Source organism: Castor canadensis, chromosome 6 (assembly GCF_047511655.1).
Source record: "Castor canadensis chromosome 6, mCasCan1.hap1v2, whole genome shotgun sequence".
Taxonomy (NCBI): domain Eukaryota; kingdom Metazoa; phylum Chordata; class Mammalia; order Rodentia; family Castoridae; genus Castor; species Castor canadensis.
The window spans coordinates 453,987-472,926 of NC_133391.1; the positions used below are offsets into that span (position 1 = coordinate 453,987).

Sequence of the window (18,940 nt, forward strand, 5' to 3'; positions counted from 1 at the left end):
AACGGGGTCTCGCCAACTTTTTCTTTTTCTTTGTCAGGGCTGACAATCCTTCTGACCTTAGCCTTCCAAGTAGCTGGGATTACAGGCATGAGCCACCAGCACCCAGCTCTCAATTCCCCTTCTCTCTGGATTAGGGCCTACCCTGAAGAACTCAACTTGATGACATCTGCAAAGACCCTGTCTCCAAACAAGGTCACATTCTAAGGCCCTGGGGTTATGAGTTTGGGGAGAAAACACAGTTCAGCCCATGACATTCACCACCGGGCCTTTGCCTGAATGATTCCCTCTCTGCCACACCTTCTCCGTCTCACTTCACCTGGTTAACTGTTACTTATTCTTCACATCTCACACCCGATGTCACTTCCTTAGAAGCCTTGTGAGTCTCCATCAACCACTATAGTTACACATTTATTAGTGGGATTTTTTTCGTGGGGCCTAGCTCCTCCTGCTAGTCCTAAAGATAGGTGAGAACAGGTACCAGGCTGGGTCGCCCCAAATACCAGTGCCTGAGGACAGAGAGAGCAAAGGTTCCCACAAAACCACAGAGCATTTCACAAAAACAATGTGGATAACCAAAAGCAATGGACTAATTCCCAATAACGCCCAGCCCCGAAAATTAAGTGAACGATCGCAGATGCGAGCTGTGTGACTGCCCATGTGTGGGACCCCTGGGCTCCCTGTCACCTTCCCACTGGGAACACTGCAGTACCCAGCAGGCGCCTGACCAGGGCACTAGCGTCCCCACCTGTCCCTGGCCAGCCTGCGAGGCCAGTGCGTGTCCAGCACCCAGCAGGTAACTCAAACCAAGGTGGGCTCCCCTCCCCAGCAGAACCACGAGCACGGGTCTTCTCTGCACTGGTGTCCCCACAGTGGACGAAGGCCCAGGCTACCCCAACGAGAATGAATCACCGTATCCTCCTCTGCCATCCGCGCGATCCCACAGGGGAACGCCTGGCAAGATGCCTTCTCTTAACCGGTGTGCGCCCACCAGCGGAACCGCGCGGAGGGCAAAGGTCAGTGAGGGTCCAGCAGACGCAGGCAGCCGTTGCTCCGCCCCTAGCCCTCGCCCCGCCCCCGAAACTCAACTATAGCCTTTGTCCCGCCCTCCAAGACCCACCTACAGCCTTTTCCCGCCCCCTATATTCTGCCCCACCCGCGAGGCCCGCTTACAACCCCTTGCCCCGCCCCTAGGCCTGCCCACACTCTTGCTCTGCCTGTCACCCTTCGCTCCGCCCCCGAGACCAGCCTACAGCCCTTGCTCCGCCCCCCACCTCCCTGAGGCCCGTTTAGTCCCACCTGCAACCATTGGTTGGCCCCCCCCCCCGCCCTTCGCCCCTCCCCCAAGCAAGTTTGCCTCCGCCCATAACCCCATAGCCCCGCCCCCAAAACTTGCTTGGCCCTCCCACCTATCGCCCCGCCCTCAGGCACGCTTGTCTCCGCCTACAATCTCATCGTCCCGCCCCCGAGACCCACCCACAAGCCTTGCTCCGCCCCCTAACCTTAGCCCCGTCCGCGAGGACAACCTACAGCCCTTGCTCAGCCTTCATTCTTCACTCCGTCACATTTGCCTCCACCTACAACCCTTGCTCCTTCCCAAACCTACTGCCCCGCCTACCGCCTCTTGCCCGGCCTCATCGCCCGGCTCCCCACGAAGCCCGTTTGCCTCGCCTGCAACCATTGCTCGGCCCTCTACTCATCACCCCGCCCCCAAGCACGTTTGCCTCCGCCTACAACCTCAGCGCCCGCCGAAGCCCGCTTGCCCTGATCTATAACCCATGCTCCGCCTCTTTTCCATGACCCTCTGTCCCCGCCTACCGCCTTTTGACCGGCCCCTTCACGCATGGCCCGCCCGCACCTTCCGACCCTCGGTCCTCTCCCGATTTCCGCGCACTGCCGCGAGCCGCCGATTAAGCCGCGCCAGCCGGAAATCGTGCCGTAAACCGCGCGCCGACCGTCGTAAGTGCGTCGGTTCCCTTGGTGACGGGCAACGGCGCGGAAGATGGCGGTGCCGGCGGAGGCGGCAGTGGCTGTGTGCCCCGCCGAGGCGGTCGAGGCGGCGGAACTGAGCCGCGCACTGGGCCGCCTGCTCCCGGGGCTGGAGACCGACAGCAAACTAGGGCGACGGCGCGCGCTGGAGGCTCTGGAGCGTGCGCTAGAAGAGGCGGAGCGGGCCGGCGCGGAACCCGCCACTTTCCAGGGTCCCTGGGCCCGTTTGCTGCTACCACGTCTACTGCGCCTCCTGGCCGACCCCGCCGAGGGCTGCCGCGCCCTGGCCGTGCACCTGCTGGGCCTGGGCCTGCGCCGCGCCGCGCGGCCCCACGACGCCCTGCCGCGCCTGCTGCCCGCGCTCGCCGCGCGCCTGGCCCGGCCCGAGCCCACGCGGCCGCCGCCCGAGCCCTGCGAGGAGCTGCGCCTGGCGCTCGTGCAGCTGCTCAGCCTGGCCGTGGGTCTGGGCGGCGCTGCGCTCGCTCCGCACCTGGACGACGCGGTGCGCGCGCTGCGGAGCGCCCTGCTAGACCCCTTCGCCGCTGTGCGCCGCGAGAGCTGCCAGTGCGCTGCCAATCTGGCGCGCGCCACGCCGGGTGAGCCCCGCCATCCCTGTCCCCTCCCCTCCTCCACCATCCTTTCCCCTGTCTCCCCCCCGCCGCCACCCCTGTTCCCTCTCCTCCGCCACTTTTGTTCCCTCCCCCCGCCACCCTTCCTACTGTCACTCCTGTCCCCTCCCCCACACCCTTTTCCCCTTCCCACCACCTGTCTCCTCCCCTCCCCAGCCACCCTTTCCCCATCACCTTTATCCCCTCCCCCACCACACTTTCCCATCACCCCGCCCTACCCCCGACCCCGTCCTTCCCCACCCCTGTTGCCTCCCCTACACCCTTTTCTCTGTCCCTTTGCCACCCCGTCCCCTCCCCTCCCCCATCACCCCTGCCACCACCCCAGCACGCCTGTCTCCTGTTGTCCCCCCACCCCCGTACCCTTCCCCCCTGTGATGGTTGTTTTTGAGATACCTTGGAAAGATGGGGACCCTGCTTAATGTTGGCTGGAGGAGGGGCTTCTGAACTGAACACCTGTGGCGGAAGGGAGCCAGCCTTCAATAGCAAGAAGGTTGCCAGGGCCACTCACAGAGAGTGAGGGAAGGATGAGACCACAGGGCCAGTGTGACCACCAGAGGAAGATGGTTGGTGGCCACAGAGCTGGGCTAGGTGAGGCCCACAGGGGACGCTGTAGTAACTGGTGGCCTCCTGTCCTGCAGACCACTTCCACATGCAGTCCGAGTCCCTGATTGGCCCTCTGATGCAGACCATTGCCCACCAGCACTGGAAGGTCCGGGTGGCTGTCATTGAGGCCACTGGCACTGTGATCCAGTTTGGCAGCGCGCAGTCTGTGGATGACGTCCTTCCCCACTTTGCTCAGCGACTCTTTGATGATGTCACTCAGGTATGGGGTTTATCTGCTGGTCAGTCTGTCCTGTCCCTGGTACAAACTGCTGACGTGCTAGTTTTGATTAAGTCGGGGTTTTTTTAAGGTGTTACGTACACCACATACCCTTTTGAAATAGCATATCAGGACGCTTTTATTTCATCTTGAGAAGCTGTGAGAGTTTATGTTAACAGGTTCCTTATTTGTTTTTGCAGGGAATGTGAGAGGACTTTTTGTTAGTTTTCAGTGCTTGAACTCAGGGCCTTGCACTTGCTAGGTGGGCACTCTACCTCTTGAGCCCTTTTTGCTTTAGGTATTTTTCTATTAGGGTTTTGTGTATATGTCTGGGCCAGCCTGGACCTCGATCCTCCCATTTACAATGCCTCCATGCCTGGCATGGCAGGTGCTCACCGACACGCCCAGTTTTTATTGGTTGAGATGGGGCCTCACTAACTTTTTTGCCAAGCTGCCTGCAGCCACTATCCTATGTCCCCATGTCCTGAGTAGATAGGATTGTGGGTATGAGCCAGAGTCCTAAACCACGTGTGTCAATTTGCAGAAGCTCTTCTTCACACTCTTCACCAAGGCACGTGTCAGTGGAAGCCATGGTGGTTTGAGGGGTGAGCCAGGGACTGTGGGTTTGAGTCCTGCTGTTAGATATGGAACCCACTGGGAGGAGGGACACAGACCTGGGAGACGTAGATCAGAGCCCCAAGGCCACCGTGGCCAGCTGAACCTCACAGCGAGGGCTGGGGTAGCCAGGCTGTGTCCCACAGAGAGGAAGGAGGAGGAGGGGTAGCAGCCAGGGTCCTCCAGAGTGGCTGGCAAGTGTCCTGCCCTGGCTACCTCAGGTCATTCATGTTGGTCACCTGCAGTGCTCACCACTCAGTGAAAAGCTGGCATTCAGGCAGCAGTCCCCTCGTGACAAAAACATTCTCCAGTGTGTGTCACACCCTGTCCCCTCTGGTCCCTTTGCTATCCACCTCCCTTAATCATCACAGAGACCCTGCCAAGACCTGGTGTCACATGAGCCCGGCTGGAGTTGATATACAGGCACTGAACAGCCCCCACCATGGCACCAAGGATGATGTTGGTTTATTTTTAACACTTCACTGAGCTGCAAGTCACGCGGCATGTGACTCACACACTCAGTGTTTGGAATTATTACGCTCTCATTTCAGCATTTCCATGGAGCCTAGGTAGTGTACAATTTTAATCTCAAATTACACTCAGGATGTTGTACAACTGTCACCAATGTTTCCTGTTTCAAAAGTGCAAACACACACTGTCCTTGGACCAGTGACTCCAGTCCCTAGCTGCCTCCAAACCCTGGCCCCATTGTCTGTCTGTCCAGATTCTTTGTGTGAGTGGACCATGCAACATGTGGGCTTCTGCATCTGTCTCCTTTCTGCATGTTTCTGAGGTTTGTCCATGTCATGCAATGTGCAGGACTCCATTCCCTTTTATGGCTCTATGTTACTCCCCCGTAAGGATGGACCTTTGGACTGTTGTGAGTGATGCCTCTGTGAACTATGTTCATGTCTCTTATCTGACTCCCACTGTTCCTTCTTTGGGGTGAAGCCTAGGAGATGAACTGTGGGTCACACGGCAGCTGCATGCTTGTCCTTGTCAGGAACCAGCATGGGGCTTCCTGCGTGGCCTGCCCTCTGTGGGGGCTCTGCCTCCACACAGCCTCACTACTGCTTGTTTTTGCTCTACCTTTATTGCAGCCCTCCTGGCAGGCAGGCGGCTTGGGTTTTTCTGATGACAGGTGACTGGGGTGTCTATTCCATGCTTATCACCTGTCACTTCTATCCGTGACTTTTGCCCTTTTCCTCCAATCTTCCTAGGAACCCGTGAGCTGTAATGTTCACCGTGACTCACAGTACAGCTTTTGCTGTTAACCTGTGTGCACAGGCAGGAAAGGGCCCAGAACTGGTCCAATTTCCCAGAATATGGACAGGACAGAGGCTGTGGACAGAAGGAGCACCAGGTCCCCTGTCTTCTGTCCTGACGGAGCACTGCAGATGGAACAGTGGCTTCTTTGTGTGCGAGTCGATAAAGGGAAAGCTCGCAGCAGTGCTGTGCATCGGTGTCATTGTAAACCACGTACGGTGCACTAACTCCTGTGCTGGTGTGTCCACGGCTGTGCAACATGGCTGACCTTGCTGGCATCTGTCAGTAAAAGTCTAAGCCTCTCCTGTGGATACTGGGAGTGTTGGCTTCTTCTTCTCTGCTGCCTACAGGGACGCCTTCTCTGCTTTCTTTGGTGATGGGCTTTCCTGTAACTGACTCCATGATTCCTTCATGTTCTATTGGATGTCCCCCAAAAGTAAAGCAGCCACCACTGTTTTCACTTTCTTAATTCTTCCCAGTGGGATTTAATTTGCTCAGTGAGCTGAACAAGGCTCAGGCCTCGTGGCTGGATAAGTGGCACAGCAGCACTGAAACCTGGGGGTCTGGCCCCCTGACGTTGTCTCCCTGGCCCTCGTCATTGTGGGGAGACCCATGCAGTGGGGCTCGTGTGTGCCCACTTTCCATTACTGCGGCTCAGTTCAGGTCACGGTGGGGTCCAGAGCCCAGAAAGGCATCAGGCTGCTTGGCTTTGAAGCTGACCTAGTGCAGGGCTCCCAGCACCCTCCGGTAGGGTCCCTGCCAGTCATGGCCACCAAGCAGTTGTCGTTAGCTACACCTACTTCGCCGAGGCCCTGCCTGGGGGATTGGGAGCTAGCACAGTGGCCAAGGCATTCCCAAGCAAGGCCTTCAGGGAGCTGTTTGTGCTACAAGACAGGCGGCCCGGCTGCCTTTTCAGAAATGGTCACTGTCGGGTACCTTTCGAGTGGCCTGTGGCCAAGCCCAATTTATAGAGCTGTGAAAGCTCTGGGGGCATGGCTAGAAGAAGGTGGTCACATGCCTGTCCCTTCTGCCACCAACAAGGTGGCAGGGGTGGTGTGGGAGAGCAGGAGGCGTGGCACCATATTGGGCAGCCACCCGCCCTGCCTGGTCCCCTCCCACCCTGAGAGCCATGGTGGGCAAACGGACCCTGACATTATGTTGTCCATGTCTGTCCCACTGCCACCCCTCTCCCCAACCTTTAGGGACTCCCTCTTCAGGTAGCTGGTCTCAAACCATGGTTGATGATGTTTCAATCCTAAGACGAGGGTCTGTGTGTGCTTCATCTTTGATTAAGACTCTGATCCCGGTGCCCACAGCACAGGATGTGCGCATAAGTGTGTTGTCAGGAACTGTCTGGGAAACCCTCAAGGGCAAGCAGGGCCACTACTGGTCCACTGAGGCCCTCAGGCAGTTCTGAGCAACAGGCACTTGGTGGAGCAAAGAAACGAGCAGGTCCCACCTGAGCCTTCCAGGATTCAGTCTCTTTGGCCCTGAGCACCTCACAGGCTTACCATCCGATCCAGCAGAGGCACAAGGCTCACAACTGGGAAGCCAGCCTGGGCTATACAGTGAGACCTGCTCCAAAATCAGCTCAGAGGTCCAGCAAGGCCCTGGGTTCAATCCTCAGGGCTGCAAAAAAAAAAAAAAAAGGGTTTTGCTGAGTTGGACACAGTAGAGCAAATCTGTAATCCTAGCACTCTGGAGGCCGAGGCCCAGGAGTGTCAGGTTAGCCTGGACAACTTGGGGAGGCCCTGCCTGAAGCAAAGAGCTTTGCCGGCTGGTGAAATCAGGTGATGGGTACAGAGCTCTCTCCCTGGTCCTTCACCCCCAAGGCCTAAAGTCTGAGCCACTGCAACTCAAGGGAGTAAATTTCAGGGAGCTTCTTTATCATCAGAGGTCCAGGCCATGTGAAATAGCCTCCCTGTGAAGACTAGGCACCACTGTTACTGTAAAAACTGAGCTGAAAATCCAAGAGAACAGAGAGGTGTTTTCTGGAGCAGCCTTTCCTCTCGGCGGTGTGTGTGTGTGCACGCGCTGTGTGTGTTTAACAGATGGTCATCAGTGCTGCACTCTGCAGCCACTGCCCTGTGCCCACAGACCTGCTTGTGAGTAACTCAGCCTGTTGTTTTACCCTTTTTGTTTGTTTGGTTTTTGGTGTCGCTAGGGCTTGAACTTAGGGCCTCACTCGTGCTTGGCAGGTGCTCTACCACTTGAGCCATCCCTCTAGTCCATTTTCTCTGGTTATTTTGGAGATGGGGTTTCACGAACTATTTTCCCAGGTTGACTTCAAATCTCAGTCCTCCTGAATTCAGCCTCCCGGGTAGCTGGGTTTATAGGCATGAACTACCAGTGCCCAGCTTCATTTTACCTTAAAAAAAATCTTTTAATTAAAATCTCCCAAAACCTTTTGCTGAGTTGGGAACTGCTCTCACATATGTGGTGACTCTACTGTATTCTCCTGAGAACTAAGAGGAGGCCATGCTGTCTGGGGTGGCCGGACTGCAGGTTCTTCTGATGGTCACTAGAGCCTGATAGAAAAAGGACCCAAGTCACCCTGTACCACCCTTGTTCATGAGTGAGAACACCTGTCTCCTTCCCACAAAAGACACCTAATCTGTGGAGGACAGGCAGAAGACTGTCCCCAGATGTGTGTGGGGGACCCTAGACAGGCAGGATGGGGGAGGAAGAAGCTGGCCCCCAGGGGCCCCAGGCAGCAGGTATTGGAGGGCCCCCGACTGGGCCTGCCTAGTCTTGTAGTGCAGCCCAGCCATGCCCGTGTTCTCTGTTTGCCTGTCTTCACCCTGGCCCTGTGGGCAGTGGACAGGGTTGGTGTTCTTAGTGCATGACCTGTGGCCCCTGGGCTTCCCAGTGTTGTCAGCACACAGTTTGCCCTTGTCTCAAATGGTTTAGTAGTGATAAGACCATCTGGACTCCTTTCATCTGTCTTGAACCCTGAAGTGTCCTCTTCAGCAGTCTGTGAGACCGACCGACCACCCTGCCTAAAAAGAGGGTGCCCGCCTCTGTAGGACAGGCAGGGACTGTGGACACCACATTGGGTGCCCGCCTCTGTAGGATGGGCTGCTGCAAGATGGCAGGCATACATGCACTAGTTGGTTTGTTGGAATGGGGTCTTGCTAACTTTGCCCAGGCTGGCTTTGAACCATGAACTCTTGATCTCTGCCTCCTGAATATCTGGGGTTTCAGGTGCAAGCCACAGCACGTGGCCTGTGTGTTGAGATGGGGTCTTGCTAATTTTTTGTCTTGGCTGGCCTCCAACTGCAGTCCTCCCAATCTCTGCCTCTAATCTGGGATTGCAGGCATCAGCCACCTTGCCCAGCCTGGGGACCAGAGATTGTACACTTACTGGTTACTATTGGTTATAGGACAGGATGGACAGTGCCCAGCTGGTCTGCAAATGTTGACAAGAAGGTACCACACAGGCCACGTGGCTGGGGTGACAGCAGGGAGTCCACAGAGCACCAGGCTGGAGGATGGGCATGGCAGTAATAACACCACTGAGTCTCAGCAGCTGCAGAGAAAGGGCCCAGTCCCAGGACCTTGGGCTTCAGACCAGAGCCCCACAGCAACATCTGTTTCAGGGCCGATTGGCGCCCCTTGCCATTGGCATGTCTTTTGCCCAGTGTGAACACCATTCTTTCCTTTGTCTCAGGTCCGGCAAGCAGTGACATCTGTGGTGGGCAGTTGGCTACTGCAGCTGCGTGACCGCTACTCCTTCTTCCACAAGCTCATCCCTCTGCTGCTGAGCAGCTTCCGTGATGAGATGTCGGAGGTCAGGTAGGCAGCACGGGGCTGAGGCCCCGCGGGGCCTCGTGGATGGAAGATGTCTCTAGTTCATGGTCATGGGAAGCAGGTGCTTCTGCTTCAGATCCTGATCCACACAGTTGGTGGGGGGGGGGGGGGATGGAGATTATTTTTTGTTTTTGCCATACCGGGATTTGAACTCCAGGCCTCACATTTACTAGGCAGGTGCTCTACCACTTGAGCCATGTCCCCAGCCCTTTTTACTTTAGTTCTGTTTCAAATAGGATCTCAGTTTTAGCCAGGACTGCAACCTTCCTACTTCACACCTCCCAAGTAACTGAGAATACAAGAGTGTGCCTCCGTACCCGGCTTCTTGGTTGAGATAGGGTCTTGCTCGCCTTGTGCAGGCTGGCCTACCAATCCTACCAGTCTCTGTCTCCCAGACAGCTAGAATGGCAGGCGTGTGTCACAGTACCTGGCTGGGCTCTGATTTTTAAGAAACTGCGTCTTTTAAATGTTTCAGTTCGGTCTCCAGATTAGACATCAGTCAGTTACCATATACTGTCAGTCTGGCAGAATATGGTGGGGGGCTTCCTGCTCTCTCTCACTGCTGCCTGCTGTTGACCCATGCTAAGCCTCACCACACCTCACCGTCGGCCTCTCGCATGTGCTGCAGGCAGTCGGCCACCAGCCTCTGGGTGAAAGTCGGGCTGCAGTGGCAAGAGGAGAACGAGGCGGACCTGAAGGACAAGCTGGACTTCGCCTCACCACCCCCACCCCACTACCCAGCCCACGGTGAGTGCCGCGCTCGGGGCAGGTGAGGGACGGTGGGGGGTGAGTCTGCTTGTGTCTCCGTAACAGGGAGCACCTCCTCCCGCTGTGCCGCAGCTCCTGCCCTTGGCACCCATGCATCTCTGTCCTGTGCCTCTGCGGTTTCCTCTTTTCCACTTCTGGACCAGCTGTGTTTCGAAGAGGCACACAGCGTCGAGATGCCTGCAGGACACTGTCCACCCTGTCCCTTCTGCATGAGTGTGGGACACCATAAGCTGGATCCTGGGCAGCTCCACCCTTGCTGGCTGAAGTTTGGAAACAGTGGGAGTTTGTCCTTTCACCCAGAGAGAGCCAGTCATGCAGGCCATAAACAAGACGGAGTCTTGGCTTTCCGCGCTGTGTCCACACTGGGCACTATCTCCCATGGCCCTCCTGTCCCTGTCCAGTTAGGACCCAGGCCAGTGTTGGCACCTGTGTTTACCTGCTTGTTGGATACTAGCCCATGAGGAAGGCCAGGCCCTGCCATGCTCTGCTGCTCACCCGGCCTGTTTCCGGCTTCACTGCTTTGGAAATGCTTTGTTCTCGTGCAGGCGTCTCCTAAAGTACATAGGAATTCACACCAAGGACAATCAGGTAATGGTGTCCAGCAGCCCCATGGGAGGCCCCATTTCCAACTCCACAGGCCATGAGCACAGCCCTGGAGAGATGGCTTCTCCGTTCTGTGTTTGCTGTGATGCTAAATTGGGGGCCGGAAGGGTCCTGCCCTCCTCAGCTTACAGTGCCCGTCTCTCTGGCCGGCATCTGCTCTGGTGGCTTTGCCCCATGCGGTGAAGTTGGTGCAGGAGGAAAAGGTAAAAAGTGAGTTGGCAGCCAGTTGTGACTTAGCAAAGTCAGTCCTTTTTAAATGGAGAATTCAGACTTTGAAAGCCTCTGCCGCAGAAACACAGTCGGATTCTGAAGGTGTCCCTCCCTCCTGTTGCTGCCTTCTGCCCCAGCTACCCACCTTCCAGAAAAGAAGGGAGAAGTTTCCTGTGACAACGCCGAAATTCTCACTTTAAAACCTAGTGGTGCTAGAGCTGGTTGTGTGAACCAAGGGCTCTCCCACAGGAGCAGCTCTGTGGGGAGAAAGGAATTCTTCTCAAGGGGCAGTTGTCCCCGCCTGCACATCCTACAGGCAGTGTCCAGCCCTCCTTGAGGAGGTGGGAGCTGAGACTGGAGGGTTAAGTGGCCTGGATCCACTGTTTGCAGCTAGTGTCTGCACCTGGACAGAGCCACTGTCCATGCGCCTCCTCTGTGCCCTGCAAGCCTCTGTCCCCTCACTGACAGGACTCCATTTCTGCCGAGAAGGTCAGCCCGTGTTCACCTCTTTATTCTGAGTGTGTATGACAGTGGTAGGGAGGCAGCCATGGATAAACAGGCAGTTTGTGATCTGTTTTTCTGCCTGCAGTTAAATTACACTTAGTGAAATTGTGCAGAAAATGAGACAAGTTAACATCCCACATCCTGCTGACCCAGCTTTGCCAGCTCTGATGCTCCCTTGATTTGAGAGGCAGTGGACGGTGTGGTTTAAGACACAAGCAAGGCTGGGACATGGCTCAAGTGGTAGAGTGCCTGCCAGCAAGCGTAAGGTCCTGACTTCAATCCTCAGCGCTGCCAAAGTATGCTAAGCAGATGAGGAGCCTGACCCTGGGTCTCAAGCCCAGGTCCTCTCCAGAGTTCAGCCGAGCCGAGCCGCCTGTCTCCTGGCACCATGGGGTCATGGATGTAGGCCTCCCTGTTGGTTACAGCAGGGACTGCATGGCATGTGTGGGGTGCTCGGTGCCAGCTTACCAGGCGCCCTCGCAGCTGTGCTCTGGGCACGCGCAGTGCCTTGGCCTCGGCCTATAGTCTGGGTCACCTTGAGCCCAGCCAGCTGAGCTTTGTGTAAATAGTTACGAGGTTCTTCACCTGAGCGACAGACAGCTGTGCTGTGTGTCAGTAACGGGGCTGCCATCACTCTATGCAGTCGCCCCCGTGTGGTGTGCCGGGTTCTGTCTTATTTCTCTCACTTCCTGCGAGGTTTTCCAAGGTGGGAGGAGGAACCGGGGTGGCCACTGTCTGACGGGGCAGAAACAGCACATGTAGAAATGCCCGCTCGTTTGGAGGCTGCTTGCTGAGCACCCTCCATCTGGCGCCACCCTGCTGGCCTGTGTGGGCTTTGAGGTCGAGGGCAGGTGGCCAGCAAAGGAGGGAAAGCTCCTGCCGTTGCAAGAGCCAGAGCCCCAGCGCCTGGCCTTAACCCGTCTCTGCCCGAGTCCCCTAGGTCACTTTGTCCGCCTGGCTAGAATCCACACCTACCTCTTCTACCTCTACCATAGGTTTTAGCAAAGTATTACCCGTCACCTTGTTTGTGTTTCAACTGCAAAGGTCAGTTGGCTTTGCAAATCTTTTACCTTGTCTATTGTGTCGAAAGTTAAGAAACAAATCTTAGCTGCAGGCGCCACCTGCCCTCAAATGGTCTTTGGTGGACAGGAGCAACTTATGTTGTCTTTCCATGCTTTTCTGGCTGAAGTGCTGTGGTGATGTCTTCAGGGAGAAGACCGATGGGTAATGGCTGAGCTTCCTGGGCCTGACCTGGCAGTGCTGGACTCTGACGTAGGTCAGCGATTGTTCAGACCCCCGCGTCCTTCCTCCCCGCTCGCTTGTGCCGACTCATTGCCTGAAGAGCCTCATGGCCTCCAGCTGGTTCATAAGTTCAGAAAGAAATGACCAAGTCTGGGAAGGAATTTGGATGTAGAGATATTGGAGCTGTCGTGCATGACTGGGAGAGAGAAACAGTGTGACCACTTTGGAAAACAATCGTGATTTCTTAGGCCATTAGACATGGTGGCTGCAGGTCCAGCCTTGGATGTCCAGGTAGACGCTGCCAGCCCACGTTCATAGGTGGGCACTCATAGCAGCATTGATCATGAGAGCAGACAACCCATCTGTGCCAGCACTGAGTGAGGGGTGCACCATGAGAGGTGTTCAGATGGCCGGGCATCACTCAGCAGAAAAGAGGACGGACACAGAGGTGCCTCACAGCATCATATGAGGGCCATGGAAGAAGCCCTTTCTGGAAAAGGACACCTCAGGCCCAGGAAACAGGTCACTGGCTGCGGGACTGTGCGTCTCCCACAGCAGAGCCTCAGCCACCAGGGAGTGTGCCAAGCTGGCACCAATCCCCTACCTGCTTAGGCTTGATAAGTGCTTACTGAGGAACCCCTGCAAGGAGGTAACTGAACCCTGTCTGTCCACCTGGGCTGAGCCGGTCCTGTCCGCCCAGCTCTTGGACCACAGGCTCCACAAGGGCTTTGATCCCGTGGCAGCACAGGCTCAGCTCCCCTGGCTGCCCCAGGGAGCAGGTGCAGTGAGGCCGTCTGTCCTGGAAGAGACAGGTGGACTGAGGCTGCAGGAGGAGTCTCCAGGTGAGGAGCAGTAGACAGGGAGACCGTGCCTTGTCCTAGCTTGGTGTCTCTACTGGACTCTGTGTAGAGCACACCTCAGGCTCTGTTTACTTTGCTAATTTTCCCAGCAACCACTTAGGGATGCTGAGGGAGAAAAAGCCAAGGTTTAATTGTGGCAGGCTGGTTATTTTAGAAGCTACTACTTTGGGAACTTTTCAGTGCTGGTTGGCTAGATTCAAAGCTGAGCAGCGCACCCTTGCTTCTGAGCGGGCTGGGCCTGGCGGGCAGGGCTGGTATATTAAGGGAAGCATGCATGCCCGCTGACCCAGCCATCCTCTGGCTGCTGTACTGAGATAGGGGCTCACTATGTAGCCCAGGCTGGCCTCAAACTCACCATCCTCCTGCCTCAGCCTCCCCAGTGCAGGGATTACAGGCATGTCCACTGCACCTGGCTGTCACACCCCCGTTATTTTTAGCAGTGCTTATCTCACCCTGCTTGCAGGAGAATAGATCATATGGGCTGTGAGGGACAGCTCAGCTGAGTGTTTAGGGACACTAAAGTCCATGCCCATTGACCGGTAATTCTACTTTTAGCACTTACCCAAATTAAATGATGAGAGATGCATAAGCTTTGCAAAGGTTGGGGCACAGCTTAGGTGGTAGACACCTGCCTAGCAGGCATGAGGCCCTGGGTTCAAACCCCAGTGAGTAAGATAATAAAGTAAGAAACGTTGAAAGCAGGACCTGGTGCAGCTGTTTGTCTTGTGCTGGGCGCAGGGGCGCCCGCCTGTAATCCCAGCCAGTTGGGAGGCAGAGATGGGGAGGGTTGCAGGTCCAGGCCAGTGGGGACAAAAACCTCACAAGGCCCCATTTCAGCAAGCATAGTGGGCACAGTGGTGTGTACCTGTCACTCTAGCTATGGGGGAGGCATAAATAGGATGACCATAGTACAGGTTGGCCTAGGTCAAAAAGAGAGACCCTCAACAGTCCTAAACTGGAAACGACTCGGGACCCAGCAGGCGAGGGGCGGGTCCACTGCACGTCCAGCCGTGGGTGTTCTCAGCAGTAAAGAGGACGCCTGAGTCCCACAGTGAGAGCAGTCAAGTACTGTACAGTTGTGTAGTTCCGCTCGTGTCAGATGCTGGAGTGCGGTGTGGGCCGCAGTGACCCGAGCGAGTGAGGGAGGGGGTTGGGCATTGTGGCAATGGCTTCACGGGTGGACCCTGTGTAGTGTTGTCACATGCTTAAGTCGTGTCACTTATGCTCAGCACAGCTGTGACAAGTTTCTTACGTGACTTACAACACTGGTTTCACTTCTGTCTTATGCTGAGCCCTTGAGCTGAGAACAGCAGGTGTGCCTCAGACAACAGGTTGCTGAGCTGGAGTCTTTCATCTTCTCTTCCTCAGAGAGCCGGCCCGGGCTGGGCTGTCGGGAGCTGGTCTTCAGGAACCTATCCAAGGTCCTCCCCGCCATCTGTCACGACATCACAGACTGGGTGGTAGGGACCAGGGTGAAGGCTGCGCAGCTTCTACCGGTGCTGCTGCTGCACGCGGAGGACCACATCACACAGCATCTGGAGATCGTCCTCAGGACCCTGCAGCGGGCGTGCGCTGACGAGGAGCCAGCCGTGGTCAGCAGCGTGAGTGCCCTGGCCCCAGTCACAACCAGCTCTGCAGGGAGGGGGCCAGCCCCTCTGCCTCCCCTGCCCAGCCCTGGTGACCACTGACCTGTGGTCCTGTACACGTCTGTCTCCCTGGGGTACTTCGGCACCAGGTCAGGGTGGCTTCTGCTGGCCAGGCCCTGCTGTCAGCAAATGCAAGACTTGCCCTGGAGTCCAGCTTCCTGGGCAACACCCTGGGTCTTCCCTGCCCAAGTGGTCAGTGGGGACAACCGAGGCAAATTCTCGGTGCCTCCGGTGTCCAGTTCCTCACTGTCCCCCTCCCCAGCCACCCCTTGGCAGGTGGTCAGTAACACTGTGCATGAGTGGATGGAAGCAGGGGAACTGGTGTAGGTCCACTCCATTCTCACTGTGATGTTGCTGTGCTGACCTTGACCAATGGCCACCGCCTGTGGGACCTCACGTCCACTATGCAATGGCTTGTCCTGTCCCTTGGAGAATGACTGATGTTCCCCACTGAAGGCTTGAGGCCCAAACACGCCTTTGGTTTAAAATCCTACAGAATCTTTTTGTAAAGGACTTGGCTCTGCTTTTGGACATCAATCTTTCCGTGAGAAACTTTTTTTTTTCCTTTTGGCAGCACTGGGGTTCGAACTCAAGGCCTTACACTTGCTAGGCAGGCGCTCTACCACTTGAGCCATTCCATCAGCCCTGTTTTGTGATGGGTGTTTTCAAGATAGGGTCTCGAGAACTATCTGCCCAGGCTGGCTTTGAACCACGATCCTCCTGATCTCTGCCTCCTGAGTTTCTGGGATTACAGGTGTGAGCACCAGTGCCTGTCCACAGGAGACTTTAGACTTTGTGTTTTCCACAGAAAAAGCAATCTAACTCGACATCTCGCTGTCTTTTTTTTTACAAAGAACGTGCAGCAGTCGGTGTGGCAGGACGTGTGTGCCCTGTAGTGCAGAAACAAAGCTACCTTCAGCACAGGGTCCTCACCATCCCGCTCCCCACCTGAGCTACTCCATCATGAGGGTGGTTTATGGTCACCCTCGGGCAGTGCATGGCGTTTGGACTGACTTTCCTCCCTGGTCATAGTGCCCTGAGGTCAGCCCTGTTACAGTGCCTCTCTGCTCTTCCTCATGGCTGAGCAGGAGTCTGGAGTGTGGAGGTGCCAAGTGTGTGCAGCGCCTGCCTAACAAGCATGAAGCCCTGAGTTCAAACCCCAGTGCCTCCAGAAAGAAAACACTAAGGCTGGGATGGTGGCCCACACTCACAATGTCAGTTACTCAGAAGGCAGAGCTTGGGATCATGGTTCCAGGTGAGCCAGGGCAAAAAATATTTGCAAGACCCCATCACAACCAATAAAAGCAGGGCATGGTGGCAGCTGTCACCCAGGTACGTGGGACGTGTAAATAGGATTGTGGTCCAGGCTGGCTCAGGCAGATCTGGGAGACCCCATTTGAAAAATTACCATCGCCAAAAGAGCTGGGATGTGGCTCAAGTGGAAGATCTCTTGCTTAGCGAGCGTAAAGGCCCGAGTTCAACCCCCCCAGTATTGTCCCTGCCCCCAAAAAATGTTTAGGGACAGGTATCAGGTGAGGGGCGTGGGGCAGGAAACCCACCAGAATGTGACCCCCTGAAGCCTCAGTCCTGCGTCCTGAGCACAGCGCTGTGTCTGGTGGCCAGAGGCCCAGTGCCAAGACCTGGAGTGTGGCAGTTTCCGAACTCCTCACTGACTGTGTCTCCCGCAGTGCACGAGGTCTGCAGAGCTGGTTGGGACGTTCGTCAGCCCGGAAGTGTTTCTGAAGCTGGTCTTGGCCATGCTGAAGAAGGCGCCCTCCCCCTCCGGCCTCCTGGTCCTTGCCTCGGTCATCCGTGGCTGCCCACGGGATGCCCTCCGCCCACACATCAAGGTCATCGCCGGGGAGCTGACCCAGGCACACATCTGCCAGGGGTCTGAAAACGTAAGCTGGCACCATGATGGGGGTGGGAAAGCGAGTCATGGGTTAGAGACAGGAGATGTCCCTGCTGGCTGCTCCCGGGTGTGACTGCTGACGGGCAGTCATGGGCAGCAGGGCCTCCATCCCAGCCTGTGGTCCTTCACCTTGCACAGTGCGCCCGGGGTTCTGGCGCCATCCTCGGCTTCGGGACCTGGCTCTGCTCTGCCCAGGACCATTGCCTCTAGCCACAGTCGGCCATTGACATCAGCAGAATGTCAGAAATGTCAGTTAGCAGAAAGTGACTAGGATTTCTTTTTCCTAGTCACAGTGGCCTCATGCCAAGTGCCCAGTAGCCCCAAGTGGCCAGTCTGTCCTATTGATGGCACAGAGCAGACAAGTCCATTCCTAAGGAGAATCCAGCTGCTCCATGCTCCTTGCGTGGTCCAGATACACAGGGTCTCAGACAAACTCTCCCCTCCCCCCCAGCCACCCGTGACAGACAGGAGCCATTCTTTGGATGTCATTCAGCGTGAGTGACACACCCAAGATGACTGATGACTGCACAGGTACCGCGTCTTAAATTGAGCGGCAAATTCATTTCATTTGGGGCTAGGGCAGCCTGGGTAGGTGGCTTCATCACTTGGAAGAATTTATTGTTTCTGCTGAAGACAAGATGGTGGTGGTTTTGTGTGGACAGCTGGGCTTGACCCTGCCTGCTTGCATCCCAGACCCTCCAGTGGGAGGCTGGGCTCAGCCTCAGTGCTCAGCCATACTGCATGGGCCTCAGTGGGCCTCAGACGCAGGCATGTGCTCTGTGGGGAGCAGAGTAGGAGAAGCCTATGAGGACCTAAGCACAGTTGTACTCGATATTCTGCAGATTGGGACTGGCACAGCCCCAGCCTCAGGAGAAGGCCAGAGTAAGATGCAGAGCAGCTGCTTTTCCTAAGATGTTTATGTCAGATAATCTGTAGGCTGAGATTTGGCACAGCCCCAGCTGCGGAAGAGAGCGAGAAGTCAAGACGCAGCTCAGCTGCTTTTCCTAGGTTGTTTTAAGAAGTAGGAACACAGGTTTCTGGGTTACGATGTCACGCCCCTCCCCGAGAACCATTGCTCCACCTCCTTGTTTACCACTGGGCATAAAAGACTCCCTGAAGGAGGACCGAGGCTTTTGGATGAAGCAAGGTTTTTTGATGGGGGTTTTTGGCTGAAGGGAAATTGCTGGAGGGGAATTGCTAAAGCTAAAGAGAACGTGAGTCAGTGTGAGTCTAAGGACTGAGACTTTAAGAGTTATGCTAATACAGTTTTTAGATGCAGCTGCTGTTGCTTGTCTGCAAGTCTGAGGGCAAAGACTTTAAGAGAGATTAAAGAGAACATGGGACAGTGCAAGTCTGAGCACCAGGACTTTAAGAAAGCAAAAGAAAAAACGGGACAGTGCGAGTCTAAGGAAAGAAACTTTAAAGAATAGACCAGAAGACTTTAGAAGCAAGGTTTTAAAGAATACTAAAGAAGCAAGGTCTTAAAGAGTAAAGAGAAAAGAAACAAAGTGAATGAAGAGAATAATAGAGATAAGAAGCAACGAGGCTGTTGTGCATATCCATCCAAGTGCCCAGCACACCTTTCTGCATGTGTCTGTCCATCCTTTGTCCTTTCTTCATGTCCCGTTGCCCCCAGTTAGGCCAGTTAGGTTCAGTAGTAACAGGAGCGAGAAAAAGCTCGCTCCAGTGCTCAGCCTGATGCTTCTCATCAGCTGTTACATGCAGAACTGGGCTGGGGGGAGGGACGCTGGCTGGAACCAGTCAGCTCCTGGGGGCAGTGATGTGGGGTCAGGACTGGGGACGCCCTCTTAGCATGTGCAGTCAGATCCTTGCTCCTGCCAGACCCCAGTTTTGACTAGCTGCCTGTCAGCAAGCTCTGTGCTGTCAGTCCTGAGTGGTTCTGAGAACGATCTGAATCCTGCACACAGGTTTGTAAGCAGAACATGCTGTCCTGGAAGTGTGCAACTGGACATGCATGCAGGTTTTTTAAGCGCTTGACTTCAACTCAGTAGCAAAGAAACAAATATTTCATTTATTTTTTGGCAGCACTGGGATTTGAACTCAGGGGC

General features: G+C 55.7%; 2 protein-coding genes across 3 annotated transcripts in view; one reads left to right on the top strand and one right to left on the bottom strand.

The window, feature by feature from the left end:
• Window positions 1-1,964, bottom strand: part of Prkar1b (protein kinase cAMP-dependent type I regulatory subunit beta) — a 102,173-nt gene extending 100,209 nt beyond the window's left edge. Inside the window, 1 exon segment of the mRNA XM_074075374.1 lies at window positions 1,856-1,964. The gene's annotated coding sequence lies outside the window, so the exon portion shown is untranslated.
• A 35-nt stretch (window positions 1,965-1,999) lies between these two features.
• The window catches only part of Dnaaf5 (dynein axonemal assembly factor 5), a 29,706-nt gene continuing 12,765 nt past the window's right edge, over window positions 2,000-18,940 (top strand). For both annotated transcript variants that reach the window (XR_012448721.1, XM_020169641.2), the window contains exons 1-6: window positions 2,000-2,582; window positions 3,254-3,438; window positions 8,987-9,111; window positions 9,755-9,873; window positions 14,682-14,914; window positions 16,648-16,860. Coding sequence is in view for 1 of the 2 variants with exons in the window: in XM_020169641.2 (XP_020025230.2) it covers window positions 2,000-2,582; window positions 3,254-3,438; window positions 8,987-9,111; window positions 9,755-9,873; window positions 14,682-14,914; window positions 16,648-16,860 (1,458 nt within the window). In the remaining variant the exon portion in view is untranslated. The remainder of the gene's footprint in view (window positions 2,583-3,253; window positions 3,439-8,986; window positions 9,112-9,754; window positions 9,874-14,681; window positions 14,915-16,647; window positions 16,861-18,940) is intronic.